The sequence below is a fragment of the Capricornis sumatraensis genome, chromosome X (genome assembly GCF_032405125.1).
Source record: "Capricornis sumatraensis isolate serow.1 chromosome X, serow.2, whole genome shotgun sequence".
NCBI classification, from domain to species: Eukaryota; Metazoa; Chordata; class Mammalia; order Artiodactyla; family Bovidae; genus Capricornis; species Capricornis sumatraensis.
This window is the reverse complement of record NC_091092.1, coordinates 149,167,755-149,178,579: the sequence shown is the minus strand read 5'-3', so window position 1 is coordinate 149,178,579 and position 10,825 is coordinate 149,167,755. Positions and strand designations below refer to the sequence as shown.

Sequence of the window (10,825 nt, the reverse complement as noted above, 5' to 3'; positions counted from 1 at the left end):
CCAGGCTCTTCTGTCCATGGGATTCTCCAAGCAGGAAGACTGGAGTGGGTTGCTGTTTCCACAGCCAGAGGATCTTCACCACCCAGGGATGGAACCCAGTTCTGTGACACTGCAAGGGTGACAGCTGAGAGCCTAAAAGCTGGTGAAGAATCCGCCTGCAATGCAGGAGACCTGGGTAGAGGAGGTCCCTTGGAGAAGGGATTGGCAACCCACTCCAGTGTTCTCCCCTGGAGAATCTCACGCACAGAGGAGCTTGTTGGGCTTCAACCCATGTGGTCACACAACTTAGCAACTACACCACCAGGGAAGCCCCAGGGTGCCCACCTTAGAGGGGATCCCACAGTGAACCCTGGGCACGAGTGGATCACACAGCTGCCCGCACATTGGGGGTCCTGTGTGGTTAAATCCCAGCTACAGTTGAGAAGGCTGAGCGCCCAAGGATTGATGCTTCTGGACTGTGGTGCTGGAGAAGCCTCTTGAGAGTCCCTTGGACTGCAAGGAGATCCAACCAGTCCATCCTGAAGGAAATCAATCCTAAATATTCACTGGAAGGACTGATGCCCAAGCTGAAGCTCCAATCCTTTGGCCACCTGATGCGAAGAACTGACTCTTTGGAAAAGACCCTGATGCTGGGAAAGACTGAAGGCAGGAGAAGGGGACGACAGAGATGGCTGGATGGCATCACTGACTGGATGGACCTGAGCTTGAGCAAATTCCGGGAGTTGGTGATGGACAGGGAGGCCTGGTCTCCCACCTGGAAACCCTGTGGTCGGCTCGCGGACTGCCCCTCAAAGCCTCTCTGCTCAGAAAGGAGACCAGCGCCTCTGTGTCCTGATTTTATTGTTCCGCAGCGGAAATGCCCGACGGAGAAACATAATCGCGAGTATTCGGCTGTGCAAAAGAGAAGATAGTGCTTAAGTACAAATGGAGACATGATTTTCTTAAATAAATACTTAAACACGGGTCGGTCCTACAAGCACCTGGAGTCTAGGTCTGGTGTGCGGAGCTGCCTCGACTGTGGACCCATGGAGACCCCCCCGATTGCCCGCTCCCCCCACCCCAATCAACACGTGGACCCAGGGCCGATGGTCTGCCAGTGAGGAGGCCCCGGCGCGGGGCGGCCCGGCCCCGGCAGGGACGCTGGAATTTCTCGAAGTCGGTTGTCCGTCACAGTGCGGGATGATGCTAGGCGGTCGCGGCGGGCGGCCCGGCTTTTAGATGACCTTCTTGAGCTCGTCGTAGAGGACCAGCACAAAGGCGCCGCCCATGCCGCGCAGCACGTTGGACCAGGCGCCCTTGAAGAAGGCCTTGCCGCCCTCATCCTTGAGGATCTTCCGCCAGCAGTCCACGGTGCCCTTGTACATGATGTCGGCTGTGGGGAGACGGCGGGGTCACGGCGCGCTCGGACACGGCCCCCGGGGGACCCGGCAGAGCTGCTGAGGCCGGGGCCGCCGCGTGCGCGCCAGGAGCTGAGCGGAGAGGCGGCGGCCCTGGGATGCGCTCTCGGGAGGGGATCAAGCCCAGGACGCCAGCCCCCACGAGGCTCGGGGACGCCAGGGCAAAGACCGAGGGAGCTGCGGGCGCCCGCGGGGGGCGCCCTTATCAGATCACAGGGCGCCAGCGGGCCCTGTGCCCGCCCCGCCCCATCCGCCCCCACGAGGCCCGGCTGCTGCTCTGCGGGCGCAGACGCTGGCCCCCGCGCCGCCCCGCGCCCGCCAGCGCCGCCCCGAGCGCGTGCTCCGCGCAGCGCCCCCCGCCTTCGCCTCCCGCGGCCGGTACCTCCTTTGCGCCCCGACTGCATCATCATGCGGCGCCGCACGGTGTCGAAGGGGTAGGAGACCACGCCCGCCACGGCCGTCACGGTCTGCGCGATCATCCAGCTCACCACGATGTGCGTGTTCTTGGGGTCGGGGAGCATGCCTGCGGGGGCGGGGGGGCACGGGGTGAGGCCCCAGGGCCGCCCACACCTCCACGTGGAGTTCCCAGCTCCTCCGGGGCCACGAGCCGCGGCGGACTGGGGTCAGCACACGCCCTGCCAGCCGGCGGGACGGGCCCCGCTGGCAAGGAGGGGACGCTCTGACGCCTGCTGCACTGTAAACGGTGCCAGCCGGCCCGGCCCCGCCTCCGGGGCGTCTCACCTACAGGGACTGAGGGGTGCCGTCCCCCAGGTCGTGGTGGAGCCCCTAACCCCGGGACTAGAGGATGGAGTGCACGTATAGGAACGCTACCGTCTCTAACTGTACGTGTGTACGGGAAATCAAACATTCCACAGACAAAACCAAGATCACACAGAAAGACGCTAACTCACTACAACTGGGGGCCCTTAACAGGTCAGGGCAGACAGACACGCAGGGAGGGGCAGTGAGGAGGGAAGGCTCCGGAGGGACCGGCCCCGCCCCCACCTGGGTCTGACTCCAGCCTCCAGGACTGGGAGCAATAAAGCTGTGCTGCCCAAGCCGCCCTTTCTGTGCTATCTGCCCAGGCCAACCAGGAATCCCTCTTGTCAATGGTGATGAATTTACATGTATTCCCAACCCTCAGGAACCTAGAAGGTAGCTGTCTTTGGAAATGAGGGTGGTGGCTCAGATGCTAAAGGGTCTGCCTGCAATGCCGGAGACCCGGGTTCTTTTCCTGGGTCGGGAGGATGCCCTGGAGAAGGAAACGGCACTCCCCTCCAGCACTCTTGCCTGGAAAATCCCAGGGATGGAGGAGCCTGATAGGCTACAGTCCATGGGCTCACAGAGAGTCGGACGCGACTGAGTGACTTCACTTCACTTTCAAGAGAGAATGAAGGTGAAATGAGGTCACCGGGCGGCTTTGGGGTCAGACAGACACACCCAGAGGGAGGAGCGCACGAGGACTCAGGGAGTCCACTCGCCAGGAGAGAGCCCCGCCCACACCTGGGTCTCAGCCTCCAGCTGCCAGGGCTGGGAGCCCTCAGCTATCAGCAGCTGAGGTGCCTCCGCCCTCCCCCCAGGACTAGGCCCCTGACCCAGGGAAGAGAAGGCCCCGGCCTTCCCGGTGCCGCCCCCACCGTCGCCTCCGGCAGGGAGCTCACCCTTGGCGGTGTCGTAGATGCCGAAGTAGGCGGCGCGGTAGATGATGATGCCCTGTACCGACACGTTGAAGCCCTGGTACAGCCCGCGGATGCCGTCGGACTTGGTGATCTTCACCAGACAGTCTCCCAGGCCCCTGAACTCGCGCTCACTGCCCGACTTGCCCACGTCGGCCGCCAGGCGGGTTCGGGCGAAATCCAGCGGGTAGACGAAGCACAGGGAGGTGGCCCCGGCCGCCCCGCCCGAGGCCAGGTTGCCTGCGAAGTACCTCCAGAACTGCGTGTGCTTGTCCACGCCCCCCAGGAAGATCTGCTTGTACTTGTCCTTGAAAGCGAAGTTGAGGGCTTGCGTGGGGAAGTAGCGGATGACGTTGGCCAGGTTGCCCCGCCAGAAGGACAGCACGCCCTGCTCCTTGGGGATACGCACAATGCAGTCCACGATGCCCTTGTACTGCTTGTCGGCCGCGATCTGCTTGCTCGCGTGCTGCACCTGGGGGCGGCGGGGGGAGACACAGGGCTCTACCGGGGGCCTGGGCACACCGCCGTGACTTAGAGGAGATTCTGGTGAAGCTCAGACAGCTCTGAGTGACTGCTCCGAAGAGGTGAGGGAAAGGTCGGTATGGATGGGATTCTGGTCAACAGAAGTTCATACGAGCTAGGACATATTTTCGCAGAGCGTTTCTTACAGTCTCAAGGTGCATTTGCCACCGTGAAGGTTTTTAATGCTTTTTCACACACGACAGACAGGGAAGCTTGGCGTGCTGCACCCTGGGGCGGGAGTGAGGGGGAACAGGGCTTCACCCAGGGCCTAGGGCAGACCTCCATGGCCCCTTGGAGCACTCGTCACAGTAAAAGTTTTTAGTGCTTTTCTAAACCATGGACAGGGAAGCCTAGCGTGCTGCAGCCCATGGGGTCGGCAATGATCGGACACGTCTGAGCGACTGAACTGAAACATGAGGTGGGCAAGCAAGAAGCGGGGGTCACAATCAGCCACTGGAAACATCGGTCTGATGACCTGGCCTGTCACTTTTTCCCAGAACCCGCATGCCTCATTCCTGCTCTCCACCCTGAGGTCCTTTCACGGGGTTTGAAGGTCAGCAGCACCTGATTCAATACTCATAGAGACGGCTCAGACGGTCGAGAATCACCCTGCAATGCAGGAGACCCGGGTTTCACCCGAGTCAGGAAGATCCGCTGGAGGAGGGCATGGCAACCCATTCCAGTATCCTTGCCTGGAGAATCCCATGGACAGAGGAGCCTGGCAGGGCTACAGTCCATGGGGTCGCAAGAGTCGGACACGACTGACCTACTACCGCTTTCAGAGGTAAACAGCAGGTGCCCACAAGCGCCAATGTGCGGTTGACACCTGCAGAGGTCACCAACGACAGACCTGTCGTTAATAAGACATTTACACGGGGCCTTTAAGCTCTCCTAGCATCCTTCCTGGGGAATCCTATTTTCTTTAGGGGTTGCAATCCCATCGCAACGCTAATTCCACTGGCTCCCCATTTGTGACGTTCCAAACAGACCAACGCAGTTTATTCCACCTCAGACCCGAGCAAACAAGTGCGAACAGTGGGCAAGACCAGTACAACTGCGGGGACTAAAGATCTTCCCCCGTCCACGGCCCAAGGGGACGGGACCCCACCCACAGCCTCGCAGGGTCCGTCCACGCGGCTCTCCCCGCGCGCATGCGCACCACAACTCTGCAGCCCCCAGTGCGCACGCGCGGAGGGCGCCACCACCGGCGGCCCGACGCGCATGCGGCCCCCCGCGCCCCAATGCAGACATCGCCGCCGGGCGCCCCCGCGCATGCGCTCCCTCGCGGCGGTGCCCACGTGACGCGACCCCCCGGAAGCCAGCCGGGCCGGCCGCGCGCGGACAAAGCGGCGCGACCTCCCCGCTTCCGGTCCCGGGGTCGCGCGCGCCCCCGAGCTCCCCGGGGCCCGGCGCCGGCGGCCGCGCGCCAGCAGCCTGACACGCACCTGCAGCAGCAGCTTGACGCGCTCGATCGGGGCCACGGCCGTCTTGGAGATGGCGGCGGCGATGCCCCCGGCCAGGAAATCCTTGGCGAAGGAGATGGCCTGTTCCGTCATGGCGGCGGGCGGAGAGCGGAGCGGAGGCGCAGAGAAGCAGAGAGAGAGCCGGAAGGTGAGCGCCGCTGGCTCAGCGCTGCCGCTGCCGGGACCGAAAGGACAGGGCGGCCACCGCGCAGCCGCTAAGGGGCTCGCGCCCCGCCCCGCGGCCCCCGCGCGCCGCGCCCATTGGCTACGCCGCCGCCCGGGCACCGCCCCCTGGGTGCGCGCACCGCCCCCGCGCGGGCTGCCGGGAGCGGCGCCTCGTCCCGCCCCGTGGGTCCATACGGCCTCGCCCATTGGCTGCGCCGCCGCCCCGGCCCCGCCCACTGGGCGCGCGCCGCGCCTCCCGCGGGCTGCCGGGAGCTGCGCCTCGTCCCGCCCCGCGGGCCCCCGTGCGCCGCGCCTATTGGCTGCGCCACCACCCAGGCCCCGCCTCTGCGCCGAGCGTGCCCGGGGCGGGTCGCGCTGGGGTGCGTGGCGGCCACTCTGACCTTTTCAAGGTCATGCTTGGCCTGGCGGCGGCGACGAACGACACTGGCGTAGGGGACAGGCCGGGCTTTGCGAAGCCCCGCGCGCTCTCTTCTCCCAATCGTAGCACCGGACGCTCGGGTCCGCAGGCTCGTCCAGTCTGGCTGGTCCGATCACTGGGGCCCCGGCTCCGCGCCGCAGACCCCCGAGTCCCGCCCGCGACCCCCACCCCCCAGCCCAGCCGCCCGGAAAGGCCCTGATGACCCCTGGCGCCCTCCAGGCCCCTGCTCGCCCCGCGGGACGAGCGATGCAGTCTGTGGGTTCTGACCCAGCGTACGAGACGGCCCGGAACCCCGGCCGGCCCGGCTTCGGAGTAGGGTTTGCCTGTGCGCAGCCCGGGAGGCCAGGGTACGCCCAGGAGAGCGCCTCCGGAGGACTCAGCACCCGCAGCCCTGACCCTGATGACTCTGGGTGCATTTGGGGGTCCCGGGATGGAGGAGGTCCCGCTGCCTTTCCAGGACCGAGTGGGGCTCAGACTCGGAGTGTCCCTGTCAAGCCGGGCACTGCGACTTGGGTGGCGGGGGTGTCTCCTAGAAGAACAGGGGAACGTGTGTTGGTTTCACAGGCTCACTGACACGCTCACGTGTGTGTATACGTGTGTCTACTGACACGCTCACGTGTGTATACGTGTATTTACAGACATGCACACTTATGCAGCCGTTGCACAGACCCACGCACCGACAGGTGTGCACACACGTCACACGCCGCGGTATAGGCCCCCTGCCTCCAAGGGCGTGTCCGGAGACCTTGATGTTTGGAAGGCCTTACGCATGCAGTGTTCGCTCAGTCGTGTCTGATCATTTGTGACTGGAAGGAAAAAAAAAAAGTGCAACTTGAGGGTTGTGAGTTAAGTTTTATTGGGGGCAAAATGAGGACTGCAGCCCTGGGAGGCAGCATCTCAGAGAGCTCTGAGAGACTGCTCCAAAGCGGCAGTGGGGGAAAGTCAATGTATGAGGTTTTGGTGAAGGGGGAGTTCAGTGCCGTGAAGCAGTTTACAAAAGGTTTCTGTTAGTCTTGAGGATCTGATGTCACCCTGAAGGGATTTAGTGCTTCTGTAGGTATGAAGGACTGATGTTGAAGCTGAAAGTCCAACCCTTTGGCCATCTGATGCAAAGAGCTGACTTCATTTGAAAAGACCCTGATGCTGGGAAAGATTGAAGGCGGGAGGAGAAGGGGACGACAGAGGATGAGATGGATGGCATCACTGACTCAATGGGCATGAGTTTGAGTGAACTCCAGGACTTGGTGATGGAAGGGAGGCCGGGCATGCTGCAGCCATGGGGTCGCAAAGAGTCGGACACAACTGAGTAAGTGAACTGAGCTGAACTGGACTAGATATGAGGAGTTGCAAGGATTGAGATCATAAAGTCTGTTCCTAAAAACAGAGAGCTGTCCCACCATATTCCCCGGAGCACAGAGTGCCTCACTCCGCCCAGAACTCCCTCAGGGATTGTTGAAGGCCAACAGCGATAGCAGCATGGGGTTCAATCTCCGTGGAGGCAGATGGCAAATTGCCTTTGTTGTCCAGTCATCTGGACAACGCTTTGTTGTCCAGTGCTCTTTAAGTGCCGATTTGTAGTTGACACGACCCAGTAGACCGTAGCCCTCCAGGCTCCTCTGTCCGTGGGATCCTCCAGGCAAGATTACTGGAGTGGGTTGCCATTTCCCTCTCCAGGGGATCTTGCCCACCCAGGGAGTGAACCCAGATCTCCCTCATTGCAGGCAGGTTCTTTTCCCATCTGAGCCACCAAAGGAAGACCCTGTGAGCTCTTTATTGAAACAAGTATTAAGTGTATCGTCCTGTGAATTTTCACAAAGCGAAAGCCGAGGTGCGTCAGTAGCCAGGTCCAGAAAACAAATTCTTTGTAGCGACGCAGGTGCAAGAATTCTTTCTTAATTTGCCTGTCTCTGCCCTGTTGCTTTTTCCTCTTTCTGTCCCCCTTCCTCTTTTTGCTTTATGCCCCACAATGGCTCTGATGGTCAAGAACCTGCCTGCAGCCAGGTTTCCATGGCAGGGTCTGGAAGATCCCCTGGAGGAGGGCATGGCAACCCAAGTCCGGTATTGTTGCCCAGGAAACCCATGGACAGAGGAGCCTGGTGGGCTACAGTCCATGGGGTCGCAAAGAGTCGGACACGACTGAGTGACAGACACTTCGCTGTTTCTGTTGCTTCTTTCTTTCTCATCCCTGCCCCTCTGTCCTTTCTGCCGCCCCGCCCTCCTCATGAGGGGGTCTCCTCCAAGTGACGCTGGATGGAGGGATGGATGCTAGGGGCTGCTGACCCACGAGAGCCGAGGCACCCCCCCACCCCAGCTCCTGGTGTCCTGGCAGGAGGGCCTTCCTGAGTCCTCTTCCTGGGGAGAGGCAGGTAAGAGGTGAGGCCTGAGAATGGCTGGGCCCCAGGGGGGTGGGGACAGATCAGGTCGCTGACAGCAGATGACGATCGCAGCGGGGTTAAGTGCCTTGGTGTTCTGGCATCTTCTGAGGCTTCACTGAAGCTGGTCTGGGGCCTGGACGATGGAGCTGGCTGGTGGCCCAGCCCGGTTCCGGCCGGTCGCGACCACACGGCGCTGGAAGAGAGGGCGAGGCCGCCCCAGGTTCTGGGCGGGGATGCGTTGCTGGCTCCGGGGCACGCCCGGGTGAGGGAGGCGTCCCTCCTGTCATCTCCGGTTTCTATACATTGGGTACCCGCCCGTGTGGGCGGGGCGGGACCCTGCGATGCTTATCTCTGCCCGCTGGGCCAAGGAGGATTTTCCAGCTGGAGCTGGTCCTTCAGGCTGCGAGGCCCTGGCACTCTGAACTTTGCTTTAAGAGCCGGCGTTGGGCACCCCAGGACGGCTCTCTGCAGCCTTGGTGGTGGAGGCGGTTAACCTCTGCGCCACCCTGTCCCCTCCCCTGTGTGACGGACCCCCCCAACTCCCTGGGGTCCTGCATGCATCCCAGGGGTCCCCCCTCCCCCCGGCCCCGACTCCTCAGGCGCTTGCTCTCTGCGGGAAGGGCTAGATCAGTGTGACGTCTGTCCTCGTTGCTAACTAGGCCGCAGAACGTGTTTCTCCTTTAAAAGCACTTCACGTGGGCCTTAGGTGGGTGTCTGCTCCCTGTGTGTTCTGGGAGGACGGCTAGGGGGCATCGGTGGCCCAGGCCTTGCGCTCCCCTAACGGCTGACCCGGGAGGGCGGCAGGACCACAGACACCCCGGGTGTTGGGGGAAAGACTGCACCCGTGGGAACTGGGATGGGGGTGGTTAAGGGAGGTGGGATGGTCGGTGGGGATGGGGGAAGGAAGGGGTTCTGTTCCAGGACTCCGGGGGGCAGGGGCGCAGAGACCAAAGGCTGGTCCCTGTTCCTCAGCACCGGCCCCAGCTTTAATTCCGACGTGCACCGCGTTAGAGGCTGCGTATCCGAGAGATGGTTTTTGTCCTGTCATGTCCGACTCCCCGACCCCACAGACTGTAGCCAGACTGCTGGAGAGGGTTGCCATTTCCTCCTCCAGGGGGTCTTCCCGACCCCCGGGATCGAAGCCAGGTCTCCTGCACTGCAGGCAGATGCTTTACTGTCTGAGCCACAGGGAAGCTCCAGCACTCTTGGCTGAGAAATCCCACGGACAGAGGAGCCTGGTGGGCTGCAGTCCGTGTGGGTTGCAAAAAAAAAAAAGCCAGACAGGACTCTCAACGACTCAGCGACATCTGAAAGATGGCTGGGTTAACTAAAACAGGTGGTTAAAGACGATTGGCTGAGTAACGCAAGAGCTGAGGGGCGCATTTCGGGGGTGGGGGGGAATGGGGTGCACGAGCCAAGCTCTCTGTGAGTCCCCCCTCGGTGTCAGCCAGAGACAGCATTGCCGTCTGCTCAGTCGCTCAGGTGTGTCTGACTCTCTGCGACCCCATGGACTGCAGCCCACCAGGCTCCTCTGTCCATGGGCTTCTCCAGGCAAGAATCCTGGAGTGGGTCGCCATGCCCTCCTCCAGGGGGTCTTCCCAGCGCAGGGATGAAACCGACGTCTCCTCCATCGGCAAGTGGCCTTTTTGTTTGTTTCTTTTTTACCACTAGCGCCGCCAGGATCAGACCCTGCCTTTAAGGGGCCTGGTCTGGTGACTGATGGGTGGCCCGCTCGGTGACCGTGCCTGCTGGAGACCCCCAGGGATCCTACAAGGGAATGTTGGTGAGGTGGGCAGGCCGGACACACTGGTGGTCAAGTTACATCCTTTTGGCCTATGGTCGTGCCCACCCCCGCACCCCAGAGGTGTGAAGAGGGCAGATGTGAGCCCGTGATGCGTGCAGACAGTCCTGCTGGGCAGTGGGCAGGCCGCCATCTGCTGAGTGAGTAAATGAATGAATTGCGCCTGGAGGGTGGGGCCAGGCCCTGGCAAATTCTAGCCCAGAAATCCTTGTGCACGCTCAGTTGCTTTGGTCGTCTCCGACTCTCTGCGACCCCGTGGACAGCAGCCCCCCAGCCTCCCCTGTCCGTGGGATTCTCGAGGCAAGGATACTGCCGTGGGTCACCATTTCCTCCTCCAGGGGATCTTCCCCACCCGGGGCTCGAAGCTGCGGCTCTTAGGTCTCCGGCACTAGCAGGCGGGCTCTTTGCCCCTAGCGCGCCTGCTTGTTCGCGTTCGAAGCGATGAAGAGACGGGTTGCGTGTCCGTCAGTCGTATTCCACCTCTCGCGTTTTAATGTGTGTTGTTTTTTTTAACTGCAGAGTCCCAACAGGAAAAGGAGAGTGAGGCGGATAAGGCCCCCACGGGCCGGCGCGCCTGGCTTCCGCAGACGGTAGCTGCCGTCAGCCTCCAGCTGGGGGTCTCGCTCGGGCGTGTCCTTGGCTCGCGGGCCTGGTCGTGGGTGTGGGACCCCTGAGTCCCACCTGCATCAGGCGGACTGCAGCAAGGGCTCTTGGGGTGGGGTGGGGGGCTCGGGTACCCCCCTCCCCGCGGGCAGGTGTTCAGACCCCTCTGGTTAGAAGGGAAAGTTTCTTCTAGGGAACCTGTTGTCCCGAGGGACTGCGCCCTCGGGGCTGGCTTTGCACGTCACTTGTCACTGGGGGCCCGGCCCGGCTGCGACCAGGTGCCCTCGGGGGGGGACCGCGCCCCTGGCTTTCCTGGGGGTCCCCTCTTGTCGGTCGCCTCCAGCCCCGGGGCGCCCCAGGCCCCTCTCCGAGTCCCCGCGATGC

The 10,825-nt window shown here is 62.4% G+C and overlaps 1 protein-coding gene across 1 annotated transcript; it reads right to left on the bottom strand.

The window, feature by feature from the left end:
- Positions 1-822: 822 nt before the first annotated feature.
- On the bottom strand, positions 823-5,224 carry SLC25A6 (solute carrier family 25 member 6). Its single transcript, XM_068962207.1, has 4 exons — positions 5,041-5,224; positions 3,059-3,545; positions 1,780-1,920; positions 823-1,372 (listed from the first exon to the last, which is right to left on the bottom strand). The coding sequence occupies exons 1-4, from the start codon at positions 5,149-5,151 to the stop codon at positions 1,215-1,217; spliced, it is 897 nt and encodes a 298-aa protein (XP_068818308.1). The 5' UTR covers positions 5,152-5,224; the 3' UTR covers positions 823-1,214.
- Between the last annotated feature and the right edge of the window lie 5,601 nt (positions 5,225-10,825).